Source organism: Coregonus clupeaformis, chromosome 12, assembly GCF_020615455.1.
Source record: "Coregonus clupeaformis isolate EN_2021a chromosome 12, ASM2061545v1, whole genome shotgun sequence".
In the NCBI taxonomy this organism is placed as follows: Eukaryota; Metazoa; Chordata; class Actinopteri; order Salmoniformes; family Salmonidae; genus Coregonus; species Coregonus clupeaformis.
The window spans coordinates 17,673,900-17,691,659 of record NC_059203.1 but is presented as its reverse complement, the minus strand read 5'-3'; the positions used below and the strand labels follow the sequence as shown (position 1 = coordinate 17,691,659).

Genomic DNA, 17,760 nt, shown 5'->3' with positions numbered 1-17,760 from the left:
ATTGTGAGCTAGAGAAAAAAAACGCTCTGTCATTATTTAGAGTCAATGTTGTGAGGGCTCTCTCTATTCTATACATAAAGGTATTATACCACAGCATGTAATGTAAAGCGACGTTTAAACCAGAAATACAGCCGGTATGATGCCAAAAGGAGCATCATATGATGATAAATGCATCACACCGACTGTATTTCTGTACTTTGAAAGTGATATATCTTGAAAACTTGATAGCTGACATTCAAAACATTTCAGGACTATATCAACAATAGACTAATGAAACAAAAGATAAGCCCATGTGAACCAATCAACCCAGCCTCGTCATTAAGTAGAGTCCCAAATGACACCCTATTGCCTACATATAGGGAATACTGTACCATTTGGGACGCAGTTTAAGTCTCTCTCGCTCTGGGGCCTTGTCACTTATGGCTTGGAAAGAGTCAGTAATTTCCAAATAAATAGGTTAAGCAATATGCAAATCGAGTGGCCGGGGAGCTAGTCGCTTCAAAACAAGACGCAGACAGTATTTTCTCTTCGTTCTCTCCCTCTCAGGATATTCTGGTGTTTTTGTTTTGTACTTTAAATTAATTTCCTATATTTTGTATTTTTCCCTGTTCTACTCATTAGGCAGAGAAAAGACAACATGAAGTGTTGAACTCTTCTACTCATTATATTAGGCTAACTAACGGACATTATTCCGGTGGTGAGGTGTTTCTGTTCAACATTGTCTGTATTGTGGCTGTTTCCCCTCTCATACTTAGACTCTTAAGAAAACATGAGTCTTCATTGTGGAAACCAACAGGCTACCAGAGACTCATTAGGCTAACTAATCCAGGCTCTGTCGTAGCCGGCCACGACCGGGAGACCCATGGGGCGGCGCACAATTGGCCCAGCGTCGTCCAGGTGTAGGGGAGGGAATGGCCGGCAGGGGATGTAGCTCAGTTGGTAGAGCATGGCATTTGCAACGCCAGGGTTGTGGGTTCGATTCCCACGGGGGGGGCCAGTATGAAAAGTAAAAAAATTAAATAATGTATGCACTCACTAACTGTAAGTCGCTCTGGATAAGAGCGTCTGCTAAATGGAAAAAAAGGCATAGACAATAACAGACAGGTCTGGGACTGAAGGAACACGCTGAAGGACAAAGTGCACAGGAAAACCTGACATTTAGGGACATGGGACCAACTACAATCTCTAGATACTCTAAATAAATACAAGGGTAGGATTGGATGGAATACAATTATAACTGCTAAAGGGTTGAGGCTATCACTAATAAGCATCAAAAATAAATCAATAACTTAAAGTGATGGTAAAACAAAAAAAGGAACAAACTTACTTTGGAAACTAGCAATGGATACATCTCCTGTTAGCCATGCAAATGAGTCAGATGAAACAGAAACAATATTAGCATGAAGAACAGAAGATGGACAGATTGGACAGAAAGAAAGAGAAAAACTAGCTGAAAAGGATGTAAAAAAAACGACACGGCACAATCCTTCAACTTGTCACATGAAAGTTGAAGGGCATCAATGAGTTTGTAAATTGAACATTTGAAAGAGCTAGGCATAGGCTACAGTGGCAGACAATTCTTAGGAGTTTTTACTTCATTCCAATCCTTCAATGTCAGAATGTCACATCAAAATATAGGGAAGCTAGTGTCTAGATTTGAATTTAAGTGCCTATGACACTTGAAATGTTTTCACTTGGCAAAAGCTACACTACCGGTAAAAGCTTTAGAACACCTACTCATTCAAGGGTTTTTCTTTATTTTTTACTGTTTTCTACATTGTAGAATAATAGTGAAGACATCTAAACTATAAAATAACACTTATCGAATCATGTAGTAACCAAAAAAAAGTGTCAAACAAATCAAAATATATTTTATATTTCTGGTTCTTCAAATAGCCACCCTTTGCCTTGATGACAGCTTTGCACACTCTTGGCATTCTGTCAACCACCTTCATGAGGTAGTCACCTGGAATGCATTTCAATTAACAGGTGTGCCTTCTTAAAAGTGAAATTGTGGAATTTCTTTCCTTCTTAATACGTTTCAGCCAATCAGTTGTGTTGTGACAAGGTAGGGCTGTTATACAGAAGATGGCCTATTTGGTAAAAGACCAAGTCCATATTATGTCAAGAACAGCTCAAATAAGCAAAGAGAATCGACAGTCCATCATTACTTTAAGACATGAAGGTCAGTCAATATGGAACATTTCTGTGCAGTCGCAAAAACCATCAAGCACTATGATGCAATGGCTAGCTAGTATGCTAACTATTCTAGCTAACTAACTGGCTGATTAAGTTGACGACGTACTCACTCAAACTGTCAAAACTAACCCAAAACTTTACACAACGTTAGACACGGACACAAATGATCTGCTTGGCGTGTTAACACACTGGTGGTTTGTTGTAACCGAGTATTGGTGCTAAACCGTGTTATTGGAGGCTGGCATGCTAGTTGGCTTTGGTGTCATAGGATTCGGTGCCCTGGACGGTTTTCACGGAAGAATACTGTACCAAGTTAGCTAGCTGAATAAACTAAGTTAGTCTATTCCTAGAAACATTGAACCGCTGTAGTTTACAACAATTATAATTTCTAAAGTGGAAGTTGAGAGAGTTATATTTGAGTGTTTCAGTGAAACGTAAGTGAGGGAGGCCCCGCTCTCTCGCTTTCGCAGATGTTTAGTTCATTTCATTCCGATCTCCTTTGCATTATTGTAGCCTTTTTCTGTAGCCTGTCAACTATGCGTCTGTCTATCCCTGTTCTCTCCTCTCTGCACAGGCCATAAAAACGCTTCACACCACGTGGCTGTTGCCACTCTAATCTGGTGGTCCCTGCACGCACGACCCACGTGGAGTTCCAGGTCTCTGGCAGCCTCTGGAACTGCCATTCTGCGGCCAACAAGGCAGAGTTCATATCAGCCTATGCTACCCTCCAGTCTCTCGACTTCTTGGCGCTGACGGAAACATGGATTACCACAGAAAACACTGCTACTCCTACTGCTCTTTCCTCGTCTAACCATGTGTTACCGCATACCCCAAGAGCATCTGGTCAGCAGGGCGGTGGCACAGGAATCCTTATCTCTCCCAAGTGGACATTCTCTCTTTTTCCCCTGACCCATCTGTCTATCTCCTCATTTGAATTCCATGCTGTCACAGTCACTAGCCCATTCAAGCTTAACATCCTTGTCATTTATCGCCCTCCAGGTTCCCTTGGAGAGTTCATCAATGAGCTTGACGCCATGATAAGTTCCTTTCCTGAGGATGGCTCACCCCTCACAGTTCTGGGTGACTTTAACCTCCCTACGTCTACATTTGACTCATTTCTCTCTGCCTCCTTCTTTCCACTCCTTTCCTCTTTTGACCTCACCCTCTCACCGTCCCCGTCCCCCTACTCACAAGGCAGGCAATACGCTTGACCTCATCTTTACTAGATGCTGTTCTTCTACTAATCTCACTGCAACTCCCCTCCAAGTCTCCAACCACTACTTTGTATCCTTTTCTCTCTTGCTCTCCTCCAACACTACTCCCTCTTCCCCTACTCAGATGGTAATGTGCCGTCACAACCTTCGCTCTCTCTCTCCCGCTACTCTCTCCTCTTCCATCCTATCATCTCTTCCCTCTGCTAAATCCTTCTCCCTCCGATCTCCTGATTCTGCCTCCTCAACCCTCCTCTCCTCCCTTTCTGCATCCTTTGACTCTCTGTGTCCCCTATCCTCCCGGCCGGCTCGGTCCTCCCCTCCTGCGCCGTGGCTTGACGACTCATTGCGAGCTCACAGAAGAGGGCTCTGGGCAGCCGAGCGGAAATGGAGGAAAACTAGACACCCTGCGGACCGGTCATATTTTCACTCCCTCCTCTCTACATTCCCTTCCTCTGTTTCCGCTGCTAAAGCCACTTTCTACCACTCTAAATTTCCAGCCTCTGCCTCTAACCCTAGGAAGCTCTTTGCCACCTTCTCCTCCCTGCTGAATCCTCCTCCTCCTCCTCCTCCCCCTCCCTCTCTGTGGATGACTTCGTCAACCATTTTGAAAAGAAGGTTGACGACATCCGATCCTCATTTATTAAGTCAAATGACACCGCTGGTCCTGCTCACACTGCCATACCCTATGCTTTGACTTCTTTCTCCCCTCTCTCTCCAGATGAAATCTTACGACTTGTAACGGCCGGCCACCCAACAACCTGCCCGCTTGACCCTATCCCCTCCTCTCTTCTACAGACCATTTCCAGAGACCTTCTCCCTTACCTCACCTCGCTCATCAACTCATCCTTGACCGCTGGCCATGTCCCTTCCATCTTCAAGAGAACGCGAGTTGCACCCCTCCTTAAAAAAACCTACAATCGATCCCTCCGATGTCAACAACTACAGACCAGTATCCCATCTTTTTTTTCTCTCCAAAACTCTTGAGCGTGCCGTCTCTAGCCAACTCTCCTGCTATCTCTCTCAGAATTACCTTCTTGATCCAAACCAGTCAGGTTTCAAGACTGGTCATTCAACTGAGACTGCTCTTCTCTGTGTCACGGAGGCTTTCCGCACTGCTAAAGCTAACTCTCTCTCCTCTGCTCTTATACTTCTAGACCTATCCGCTGCCTTTGATACTGTGAACCATCAGATCCTCCTCTCCACCCTCTCCGAGTTGGGCATCTCCGGCGCTGCTCACTCCTGGATTGTGTCCTACCCGACAGGTCGCTCCTACCAGGGGGCGTGGCGAGAAGCTGTCTCCGCACCACGTGCTCTCACCACTGGTGTCCCCCAGGCCTCAGTTGTAGGCCCTCTCCCATTCTCTCTATACACCAAGTCACTTGGCTCTGTCATACCCTCACATGGTCTCTCCTATCATTGATACGCAGACGACATACAATTAATTTTCTCCTTTCCCCCTTCTGATAACCAGGTGGCGAATCGCATCTCTGCATGTCTGGCAGACATATCAGTGTGGATGTCGGATCACCACCTCAAGCTGAACCTCGGCAAGACGGAGCTGCTCTTCCTCCCGGGGAAGGACTGCCCGCTCCATGATCTCGCCATCACGGTTGACAACTCCATTGTGTCTTCCTCCCAGAGTGCAAAGAACCTTGGCGTGACCCTGGACAAAACCCTGTCGTTCTCCGCTAACATCAAAGCGGTGACCCGATCCTGCAGGTTCATGCTCTACAACATTCGCAGAGTACGACCCTACCTTACACAGAAAGCGGCACAGGTCATAATCCAGGAACTTGTCATCTCCCGTCAGGATTACAGCAACTCGCTGTTGGCAGGGCTCCCTGCCTGTGCCATTAAACCCCTACAACTTATCCAGAACGACGCAGCCCGTCTGGTGTTCGACCTTCCCAAGTTCTCTCATGTCACCCCACCCCTCCGCACACTCCACTGGCTTCCAGTTGAGGCTCGCATCTACTACAAGACCATGGTGCTTGCCTACGGAGCTGTGAGGGGAACGGCACCTCCTTACCTTCAGGCTCTGATCAGACCCTACACCCAAACAAGGGCACTACGTTCATCGACCTCTGGCCTGCTAGCTCCCCTACCTCTACGGAAGCACAGTTCCCGCTCAGCCCAGTCAAAGCTATTTGCTGCTCTGGCACCCCAATGGTGGAACAAGCTCCCCCACGACGCCAGGACAGCGGAGTCACTCACCACCTTCCGGAGACACTTGAAACCCTACCTCTTTAAGGAATACCTGGAATAGTATAAAAACACCCCCAAAGCATAATGTTTCCACCTCCATGTTTGACGGTGGGGATGGTGTTCTTGGGGTCATAGGCAGCATTCCTCCTCCTCCAAACACGGCGAGTTGAGTTGATGCCAAAGAGCTCCATTTTGGTCTCATCTGACCACAACACTTTCACCCAGTTCTCCTCTGAATCATTCAGATGTTCATTGGCAAACTTCAGACGGGCATGTATATGTGCTTTCTTGAGCAGGGGGACCTTGCGGGCGCTGCAGGATTTCAGTCCTTCACGGCATAGTGTGTTACCAATTGTTTTCTTGGTGACTATGGTCCCAGCTGCCTTGAGATCATTGACAAGATCCTCCCGTGTAGTTCTGGGCTGATTCCTCACAGTTCTCATAATCATTGCAACTCCACGAGGTGAGATCTTGCATGGAGCCCCAGGCAGAGGGAGATTGACAGTTCTTTTGTGTTTCTTCCATTTGCGAATAGTCGCACCAACTGTTGTCACCTTCTCACCAAGCTGCTTGGCGATGGTCTTGTAGCCCATTCCAGCCTTGTGTAGGTCTACAATCTTGTCCCTGACATCCTTGGAGAGATATTTGGTCTTTGCCATGGTGGAGAGTTTGGAATCTGATTGATTGATTGTTTCTGTGGACAGGTGTCTTTTATACAGGTAACAAGCTGATATTAGGAGCACTCCCTTTAAGAGTGCGCTCCTAATTTCAGCTCGTTACCTGTATAAAAGATACCTGGGAGCCAGAAATCTTTCTGATTGAGAGGGGGTCAAATACTTATTTCCCTCATTAAAATGCAACTCGATTTACAACATTTTTGACATGCGCTTTTCTGCATTTTTGTTGTTGTTATTCTGTCTCTCACTGTTCAAATAAACCTACCATTACAATTATAGACTGATCATTTCTTTGTCAGTGGGCAAACGTACAAAATCAGCAGGGGATCAAATACTTTTTCCCCCTCACTGTACCATAAGTTGAACGCACCAATTTGTAAATTATGAAAATGTAAATGTAATGAAACTGGCTCTCATGAGGAAAGCCACAGGAAAGTAAGACCCAAAGTTACCTCTGCTGCAGAGGATAAGTTCATTAGAGTTACCAGCCTCAGAAATTACAGCCCAAATAAATGCTTCACAGAGTTCAAGTAACAGACACATCTCAACATCAACTGTTCAGAGGACACTGTGTGAATCAGGCCTTCATGGTCAAATTGCATCAAAGAAACCACTACTAAAGGACACCAATAATAAGAAGAGACTTGCTTGGGCCAAGAAACACAAGCAATGGACATTAGAGCAGTGGAAATGTGTCCTTTGGTATGGAATCCAAATTGGAAATTTTTGGTTCCAACCGCCGTGTCTTTGTGAGACGCTGTGTGGGTGAACGGATGATCTCCGCATGTGTATTTCCCACCATAATGCATGGATGAGAAGGTGTTATGGTTTGGGGGTGCTTTGCTGGTGACACTGTCTGTGATTGATTTAGAATTCAAGGCACACTTAACCAGCATGGCTACCACAGCATTCTGCAGCAATACGCCATCCAATCTGGTTTGGGCTTAGTGGGACTATCATTTGTTTTTCAACAGGACAATGACCCAACACTCCTCCAGGCTGTGTAAGGGCTATTTTACCAAGGAGAGTGATGGAGTGCTGCATCAGATGACCTGGCCTCCACAATCCCCAGACCTCAACCCAATTGAGATAGTTTGGGATGAGTCAGACTGCAGAGTGAAGGAAATGCAGCCAACAAGTGCTCAGCATATGTGGGAACTCCTTCAAGACTGTTGGAAAAGCATTCCAGGTGAAGCTGGTTGAGAAAATGCCAAGCGTGTGCAAAGCTGTCATCAAGGGTGACTATTTGAAGAATCTCAAATATATTTTGATTTGTTTAACACTTTTTTGGTTACTACATGATCCCATATGTGTTATTTCATAGTTTTGATTTCTTAACTATTATTCTACAATGTAGAAAATAGTACAAATTAAGAAAAACCCTTGAATGAGCAGGTGTTTTAAACTTTTGACGGGTAGTGTATAAAAATGATGAAAAGTATGTCATTGCACTTGCTGACAGGGAATCTATACGAGGTGGTCACATTAACTACTGGTGCCAGCTACACATTAGCTTTGCATTTGTATTTACTATGGATCCCCATTAGTTACTGCGAAGGCAGCAGCTACTCTTCCTGGGGTCCGGCAAAATTAAGGCAGTTATACAATTTTAAAAACATTACAATACATTCAGAACAGATTTCACAACACACTACGTCTGTGCCCTTAGGCCCCTACTCCACTACCACATACAGTGGCTTGCAAAAGTATTCACCCCCCTTGGCATTTTTCTTATTTTGTTGCCTTACAACCTGGAATTAAAATTGATTTCTGGGGGGTTTGTATCATTTGATTTACACAACATGCCTACCACTTTGAAGATGCAAAATATTTTTTTATTGTGAAACAAACAAGAAATAAGACAAAAAAACAACTTTAGCGTGCATAACTATTCACCCCCCCAAAGTCAGTCAATACTTTGTAGAGCCACCTTTTGCAGCAATTACAGCTGCAAGTCTCTTGGAGTATGTCTCTATAAGCTTGGCACATCTAGCCAATGGGATTATTGCCCATTCTACAAAGCAAAACTGCTCCGTCCCAGTCTCAAATCTCTGGAAGACTGAAACAGGTCTCCCTCAAGAACTACCCTGTATTTAATGCCATCCATCATTCCTTCAATTCTGATCAGTTTCCCAGTCCCTGCCGATGAAAAACATCCCGACAGCATGATGCTGCCACCACCATGCTTCACTGTGGGGATGGTGTTCTCGGGGTAATGATAGGTGTTGGGTTTGCGGCAGACATTTTCCTTGATGGCTAAAAAGAACAATTTTAGTCTCACCTTTTTCCATATGTTTGGGGAATCTCCCACATGCCTTTTGGCGAACACCAAACGTGTTTGCTTACTTTTTTCTGGCCAGTCTTCTGTAAAGCCCAGCTCTGTGGAGTGTACGGCTTAAAGTGGTCCTATGGACAGATACTCCAATCTCCGCTGTGGAGCTTTGCAGCTCCTTCAGGGTTATCTTTGGTCTCTTTGTTGCCTCTCTGATTTATGCCCTCCTTGCCTGGTCCGTGAGTTTTGGTGGGCGGCCCTCTCTTGGCAGGTTTGTGTGGTGCCATATTCTTCCAATTTTTTTATAATGGATATAATGGTGCTCTGTGGGATGTTCAACGTTTTTGATATTTTTTTAGAACCCAACCCTGATCTGTACTTCTCCACAACTTTGTCCCTGACCTGTTTGGAGAGCTCCTTGGTCTTCATGGTGCCGCTTGCTTGGTGGTGCCCCTTGCTTAGGGGCCTTTCAGAACAGGTGTATATATACTGAGATCATGTGACACTTAAATAAAGTCCACCTGTGTGCATTCTAACTAATTAAGGTAATTGGTTGCACCAGATCTTAATTTTTGAAACAAGTTTTTTTTTTCATTTCACTTCACCAATTTGGACTATTTTGTGTACGTCCATCACATGAAATCCAAATAAAAATCCATTTAAATTACAGGTTGTAATGCAACAAAATAGGAAAAACGCCAAGGGGGATGAATACTTTTGCAAGGCACTGTATCTGCAACACAAAATCCATGTATATGTGTGTGTATAGTGCGTATGTTACCATGTGTCTGCGCCTCGGTTTGCATTGATTCGCAGTCCCCGCTGTTCCATAAGGTGTATTTTTTTCTGTTTTTTTATCAGATTGTACTGCTTGCATTAGTTACCTGATGTGGAATAGAGTTCCATGCATTCATGGCTCTATGTAGTACTGTGCGCCTCCCATAGTCTGTTCTTGACTTGGGGACTGAGAAGAGACCTCTGGTGGCATGTCTTGTGGGTATGCATGGGTGTCTGAGCTGTGAGCTAGTCTTTTAAAATGTCAATACCTCTCACAAATACAAGTAGTGATGAAGTCCACTCCACTTTGAGCCAGGAGACATTGACATGCATATTATTAATGTTTGCTCTCTGTGTACATCCAAGGGCCAGCCGTGCTGCCCTCTTCTGAGCCAATTGCGATTTTCTTAAGTCCCTCTTTGTGGCACCTGACCACATGACTGAACAGTAGTCCAGTTGCAACAAAACTAAAGCCTGCCTTGTTGATAGTGCTGTTAAGAAGGTAAAGCAGCGCTTTACTATGGACAAACTTCTCACCATATTAGCTACTGTTGTATCAACATGTTTTGACCATGACAGTTTACAATCCAGGGTTACTCCATGCAGTTTAGTCTCCTCAACTTGCTCAATTTACACATTATTTATTACAAGATTTAGTTGAGGTTTAGGGTTTAGTAAATGATTTGTCCCAAATACAATGCTTTTAGTTTTTGAAATATTTAGGACTAACTTATTCCTTGCCACCCATTCTGAAACTAACTGCAGCTCTATGTTAAGTGTTGCAGTCATTTCAGTCGCTGTAGTAGCTGACGTGTATAGTGTTGAGTCATCCACATACATAGACACTAGCTTTACTCAAAGTCAGTGGCATGTCTTTAGTAAAGATTGAAAAAAGTAAGGGGCCTAGACAGCTGCCCTGGAGAATTCCTGATTCTACCTGGATTATGTTGGAGATGCTTCCATTAAAGAATACGCTCTGTGTTCTGTTAGACAAGTAACTCTTTATCCACAATATAGCAGGGGGTGACCACCAAGTGCTAACAGTCAGTATTTGGATAACATGTGTGAAATGCTTGATAATGTATGTGATATCAATAGAGAAGTATACTTTCTGGGTGATTTAAATATTGACTGGGTTTCATCAGGCTGCCCACTCAAGAGAAAACTTCAAACTGTAACCAGTGCCTGCAACCTGGTTCAGGTTATCAGTCAACCTACCAGGGTAGTTTAAAACAGTACAGGAATTAAATCATCAACATGTATTGATCATATCTTTACTAATGCTGCATAGATTTGTTTGAAAGCAGTATCCAAATCCATTGGAGGTAGTGCTCACAATATAGTAGCCATATCTAGGAAAACCAAAGTTCCAAAGGCTGGGCCTAATATTGTGTATAAGAGGTCATACAATACGTTTTGTAGTGATTCCTACATTGTTGATGTAAAGAATATATGTTGGTCCGTGGTGTGTAATGAGGAGCAACCAGAAGCTGCACTTTTTCTGAAATTGCTTATTCAAGTTACTAATAAGCATGCACCCATTAAGAAATTGACTGTAAAAACTTAAATCCCAGTGGATTGATGAGGAATTGAAAAATTGTATGGTTGAGAGGGATGAGGCAAAAGGAATGGCAAATAAGTCTGGCTGCACAACCGATTGGCAAACGTATTGCAAATTGAGAAATCATGTGACTAAACTGAATAAAAAGAAGAAGAAACAACACTATGAAACAAAGATAAATGACATAAAGAATGATAGTAAAAAGCTTTGGAGCACCTTAAATTAAATATTGGGAAAAACGGCAAACTCGGCTCCATCATTCATTAAATCAGATGGCTCATTCATCACAAAACCAGCTGATATTGCAAACTACTTTAATCATTTTTTCCATTGGCAAGATAAGCAAACTTAGGCATGACATGCCAGCAACAATTGCTGACACTACACATCCAAGTATATCTGACCAAATTATGAAAGACAAACACTGTCATTTTGAATTCTGTAAAGTGAGTGTGGAAGAGGTGAACAAATTATTGTTGTCTATTAACAATGACAAGCCACCGGGGTCTGACAACTTGGATGGAAAATTGCTGAGGATAATAGCGGACTATATTGCCACTCCTATTTGCCATATTCTCAATTTAAGCCTACTAGAAAGTGTGTGCCCTCAGGCCTGGAGGGAAGCAAAAGTAATTCCGATACCTAAGAATAATAAAGCCCCTTTTACTGTCTCAAATAGCCGACCAATTAGCCTGTTACCAACCCTTAGTAAACTATTGGAAAAAATTGTGTTTGACCAGATACAATGCTATTTTACTGTAAACAAATTGACAACCAACTTTAAGCACGCTTATAGGGAAGGACATTCAACAAGCACATCACTTACACAAATGACTGATGATTGGCTGAGAGAAATTGATGATACAAATATTGTGGGGGCTGTTTTGTTAGACTTCAGTGCGGCTTATGACATTATCGATCATAGTCTGCTGCTGGAAAAACGTGTGTGTTATGGCTTTACACCCCCTGCTATATTGTGGATAAAGAGTTACTTGTCTAACAGAACACAGAGGGTGTTCTTTAATGGAAGACTCTCAAACTTAATCCAGGTGGAATCAGGAATTCCCCAGGGCAGCTGTCTAGGCCCCTTGCTTTTTTCCATCTTTCCATTTCCATTTTAGTCATTTAGCAGACGCTCTTATCCAAAGCGACCTTACTAACGACATGCCACTGGCTTTGAGTAAAGCCATGTATGCGGATGACTCAACACCATACACGTCAGCTACTACAGCAACTGAAATAACTGCAACACTTAAAGAGTTGCAGTTAGTTTCGAAGTGGGTGGAAGGAATAAGTTAGTCCTGAATAATTCCAAAACTAAAATCATTGTATTTGGGTCAAATCATTCACTAAGCCCTAAACCTCAACTACATCTCGTAATGAATAATGTGGAAATTGAGCAAGTTGAGACAAATAAACTGCTTGGAGTAACCCTGGATTGTAGAGGAGGAGAGAGGAGAGAGAAGAGGAGGAGGGGAGAGAAGAGAAATAGGGAGAGAGAGGAAGGAAGGAAAGGAGGAGAAAGATGGAGAGAACAGAGAGGTGGTAGAGGAGAAGAGAGGAGAGAGAGGAGAAAGAGCTGAGAGGAGAGAGAGAGGTGTGAGGACAGAGGGGTGGGAGGACAGAGAGGGGTGGGAGGACAGAGGGGTGGGAGGACAGAGAGGGGTGGGAGGACAGAGAGGTAGTAGAGGAAAAGAGGGGGGGGCGAGAAGAAGGGGAGGGCAATGAAGAGGGAGAGGGGGAGATAGGAGGAGAAGACTTACTCTGCAGACTGGGAAGGTTGGTATCCTCTGGTTTGGTTTTGAGCAGATGAGGCAGCCGTGTGTATCTGTACCCAAACCCACAGCCCTGTAGAAGAACAGAACCCATGGTGAGGCTGGGGTCAGTGAGGACAATATAGAAGTGGTCTGGGACAAGAGAACCCATGGTGAGGCTGAGGTCAGCGAGGGCAATATAGAAGAGGTCAGGGACAAGAGAACCCCATGGTGAGGCTGGGGTCAGTGAGGACAATATAGAAGAGGACAAGAGAGAGAGCGAGAACCCACAGCCTTGCAACAGAACCCATGGTGGGACAACAGTGACCTTGTGCACTCAGAACCCAATATATAAGACAGCAGCGGGCATGGTGTTGATAGGGGCGAACCAAGGACAGGGTACGTACCCTCCACAGTCGCACCAGGATCCAGTTGGTCTGAGCCCAGGGCCTCTGTTCATACGGAGCCAGCAGGTTTCTCATCATGGACACACGTCTAGGAGACAAACATACCGTTTCACATACAGACTCAGTGATGCTTTCACATACAGGTTCAGTGATGCTTTCACATACAGACTCAGTGATGCTTTCACATACAGACTCAGTGATGCTTTCACATACAGACTCAGTGATGCTTTCACATACAGTGCCTTCGGAAAGTATTCAGACCCCTTGACCTTTTCCACATTTTGATGTTACGTTACAGCATTATTCTAAAATGGATTAAATAAATACATTTCCTCAGCAATCTACACACAATACCCCATAATAAAGTGAAAACAGGTTATTATAAATGTTTGCAAATGTATTAAAAATAAAAAACAGAAATATCTTATTTACATAAGTATTCAGACCGTTTATTATGAGATTAGAAATTGAGCTCAGGCGCATCCTGTTGCCATTGATCATCCTTGAGTTGTTGCTACAACTTGATTGGAGTCCACCTGTGGTAAATTCAATTGATTGGACATGATTTGGAAAGGCACACAACCTTTCTATATAAGGTCCCACAGTTGACAGTGCATATCAGAGCAAAAACCAAGCCATGAGGTCAAAGGAATTGTCCGTAGAGATCAGAGACAGGATTGTGCCGAGGCACAGATCTGGGGAAGGGTACCAAAACATTTCTACAGCATTGAAAGTCCACAAGAACAAGTGGCCTCCATCATTCTTAAATGGAAGTAGTTTGGAACCACCAAGACTCTTCCTAGAGCTGGCCGCCCGGCCAAACTGAGCAATCGGGGGAGAAGGGCCTTGGTCAGGGAGGTGACCAAGAACCCGATGCTCACTGACAGAGCTCCAGAGTTCCTCTGTGGAGATGGGAGAACCTTCCAGAAGGACAACCATCTCTGCAGCACTCCACCAATCAGGCATTTATGGTAGAGTGGCCAGATGGAAGCCACTCCTTAGTAAAAGGCACATGACAGCCCGCTTGGAGTTTGCCAAAAGGCACCTAAAGGCTCTCAGACCATGAGAAACAAGATTCTCTGGTCTGATGAAACCAAGATTGAACGCCAAGTGTCACGTCTGGAGGAAACCTGGCACCATCCCTACTGTGTAGCATGGTGGTGGCAGCATCATGCTGTGGGGATGTTTTTCAGCGGCAGGGACTGGGAGACTAGTCAGGATCGAGGCAAAGATGAACGGAGCAAAGTACAGAGAGATCCTTGATGAAAACGTGCTCCAGAGCGCTCAGGACCTCAGACTGGGGCGAAGGTTCACCTTCCAACAGGACAACGACCCTAAGCACACAGCCAAGACAACGCAGGAGTGGCTTCGGGACAAGTCTCTGAATGTCCTTGAGTGGCCCAGCCAGAGCCCGGACTTGAACCCGATCGAACATCTCGGGAGAGACCTGAAAATAGCTGTGCATCGACGATCCCCATCCAATCGGACAGAGCTTGAGAGGATCTGCAGAGAAGAATGGGAGAAACTCCCCAAATACAGGTGTGCCAAGCTTGTAGCGTCATATCCAAGAAGACTCGAGGCTGTAATCGCTGCCAAAGGTGCTTCAACAAAGTACTGAGTAAAGGGTCTGAATACTTATGTAAATGTGATATTTCAGTTCTTTATTTTTAATAAATTAGCAAAAATTTCTAAAAACCTGTTTTGCTTTGTCATTATGGGGTATTGTGTGTAGATTGATGAGGGAAAAAAACAATTTACTACATTTTATAATAAGGCTGTAACCTAACAAAATGTGGAAAAAGTCAAGGGGTCTGAATACTTTCCAAAGGCTTTCACATACAGACTCAGTGATGCTTTCACATAGGACACAGCTTGCAAGACACACCTGATATAAGTGAGAGAAATGATTGGCAGAGAGAAGAGGCTATTTGGTGTCTGTTTTTGGTATGTTGACAAGACCTTGAGAATAAAACACACACAAACGCATGCACTACAATACACATACAGTACTCACTGTTCCTCTGGGATCCTCTCCACGGCTCTGAGGGATTGTGGGTAACACACGTAACTGGCCAGAGCCTGCATGAGGGAGTCTTTGATGTCTACGGGGAGAGAAACACACAAACACAACGATGTTTAAAATTCATATACTCAACCAGACACCAGAGTGCTACGAAGCAAGCTAGATCTACTCAGGGTTTTATAGAGCTAGCCAGCTTCAGTTAGCTTCACTTTCCAGGTCGAAGCAAGCTAGATCTACTCAGGGTTTTATAGAACTAGCCAGCTTCAGTTAGCTTCACTTTCCAGGTTGAAGCAAGCTAGATCTACTTAGGGTTTTATAGAACTAGCCAGCTTCAGTTAGCTTCACTTTCCAGGTCAAAGCAAGCTAGATCTACTCAGGGTTTTATAGAACTAGCCAGCTTCAGTTAGCTTCACTTTCCAGGTCGAAGCAAGCTAGATCTACTCAGAGTTTTATAGAGCTAACCAGCTTCAGTTAGCTTCACTTTCCAGCTCAGGCTTCATCCGTACTACAACGGTGGATATTGCTCGTCCGCCTGCCGCTAACTCTTGAAGGCTTGTAACTGCGCGTGCATGTCGAACACCAAACTCTTCATTAAGACAATGCTGAACCATCAACCCATGGGTGAGTCAATGCCACATTTCCATTTGTGCCAAAATCAAAATGGATGAAAGGTTATTGCAAATTCAGCAAGCTATGGCGTGAAATAGGATGTTAGAAGTGCCATCTTTCTTTTATTACGTAGGCTTATCGTTAATGCATATCGTTAATGCATTTCTACCTCAAAGCGCCTTGACGGTCATTACAATATATGCATATTTAACAGCAGAATAGCCCGGTGTTGATTTGCACCAGTATCCACCAGTCTATTTACTGTAATAAACACAATCCCAAAGAAATCCATTAATATTTTGTATAGGAAGGTCCTAAAAATTTTTTTAGCAGACATCACACTCATATTATCCTGCCCTACCAGCCAAAACACATATCTTACAGTAAGAATATAACCAAACAAAATAAAGGATATTCTTTAAAAATGGCCGCCAGTAGCCACGTGAGGAACGCGTTTGTGATTCTAGGAAAAAGTTGTATTTTGAAACAAAGCCAATCTTCGCAATTTGGAGATCTTGCCAAATACCACAGGTTCATTAGAAACAGAATCCGCTCTTTCCGATAGGGTATAGCAATCAACATCTGGCCTGCATGGACCTCTGTATGATGATTTGGAAAAAGTGCTGTTTGGTAAGCTCAGTTCCCTTCTTTGTCAATGCACGCTGTGCTGTTCATCAGTCTCAAATGTGACAATTGATAAGATTGTCACCCATCAGGTGATTTAATATTGTCTTGTGTGAAATTAGTTTAAATAAAGTTTAGGTGTAGTTTAGACGGGCCATTAGGTGTAGTTTAGACGGGCCATTAGGTGTAGTTTGGACGGGCCATTAGGTGTAGTTTGGACGGGCCATTAGGTGTAGTTTGGACGGGCCATTAGGTGTAGTTTAGACGGGCCATTAGGTGTAGTTTGGACGGGCCATTAGGTGTAGTTTGGACGGGCCATTAGGTGTAGTTTGGACGGGCCATTAGGTGTAGTTTGGACGGGCCATTAGGTGTAGTTTGGACGGGCCATTAGGTGTAGTTTAGACGGGCCATTAGGTGTAGTTTAGACGGGCCATTAGGTGTAGTTTGGACGGGCCATTAGGTGTAGTTTGGACGGGCCATTAGGTGTAGTTTGGACGGGCCATTAGGTGTAGTTTGGACGGGCCATTAGGTGTAGTTTGGACGGGCCATTAGGTGTAGTTTGGACGGGCCATTAGGTGTAGTTTGGACGGGCCATTAGGTGTAGTTTGGACGGGCCATTAGGTGGGCAGGCAACTGTCAGCTTATTTTTGTATTACAGTCTATGTGCTTCTGGATCAATCAATACATTCTCTGAATGATTACAATTTACACTAAGCTAACATATGGAATTGTTTTAAGGTGGTCATACCATGGATCATTTAGCTATTTGATTTGGAATTTTAGGACCCCTTTAGGTATAAAAAAGTATAATAAGATATAGAACATGGTATTTACTACTAAAGCCCATAGGAACACATTGAATAACACATTCATACATGGCAAAAGAGAGTCAAAAAATAAATCATAAGGAATAAGGTTTTGAAGTTTCTATCCTATATCCAGGAGATGTAACCAAGAAAGCTCTGGAAATATTTTAGTTTTTTTGGACACAAATTAAACTCCTTTTTTTTTTTTGTTGGCACAAAACTACCTCCATACTTTGTTTTGTTTGTATAGGTCACCTTCAGTTGAGTACCGTGACACTTGTGGGGTCCGTGGAGCAAAACGGAGAAGACTATCGTGTTCGTGGGACTCCCCCCTCTCCACAGAGCGGTCATATTAGTTTGTTCTAATTCGGATGCTACATACTCTTTCTTGAGAAGACTTATTCGGGATGTCTCATGGTCTGATAAACTCGGCCACCGGAAGGCCGACATAGGCGGATGCAGTTGATTGAGACGCAGCCCATAATATCCATCTTAAACTGACTGGGATTTTTTACATTATGTTACTTAGTTTGATGCACGGGTGCGCCCATAGACTTAAGGATTACATGTGTAATGTGATATGTACAGTATTTTATGAGAGTCAGCTGGTATAGAAGGACTTGATCTTGGTC

The 17,760-nt window shown here is 43.8% G+C and overlaps 1 protein-coding gene across 3 annotated transcripts in view; it reads right to left on the bottom strand.

Annotated features, from left to right (window-relative positions):
* LOC121578809 (E3 ubiquitin-protein ligase RNF123) overlaps window positions 1–17,760 on the bottom strand; it is a 266,423-nt gene that overhangs the window by 173,401 nt on the left and 75,262 nt on the right. For all 3 annotated transcript variants that reach the window (XM_045223719.1, XM_045223721.1, XM_045223720.1), the window contains exons 28-30: window positions 15,081–15,168; window positions 13,067–13,154; window positions 12,669–12,753 (exon numbers count right to left, since the gene is read on the bottom strand). In XM_045223719.1, the coding sequence (XP_045079654.1) occupies window positions 12,669–12,753; window positions 13,067–13,154; window positions 15,081–15,168 (261 nt within the window). The remainder of the gene's footprint in view (window positions 1–12,668; window positions 12,754–13,066; window positions 13,155–15,080; window positions 15,169–17,760) is intronic.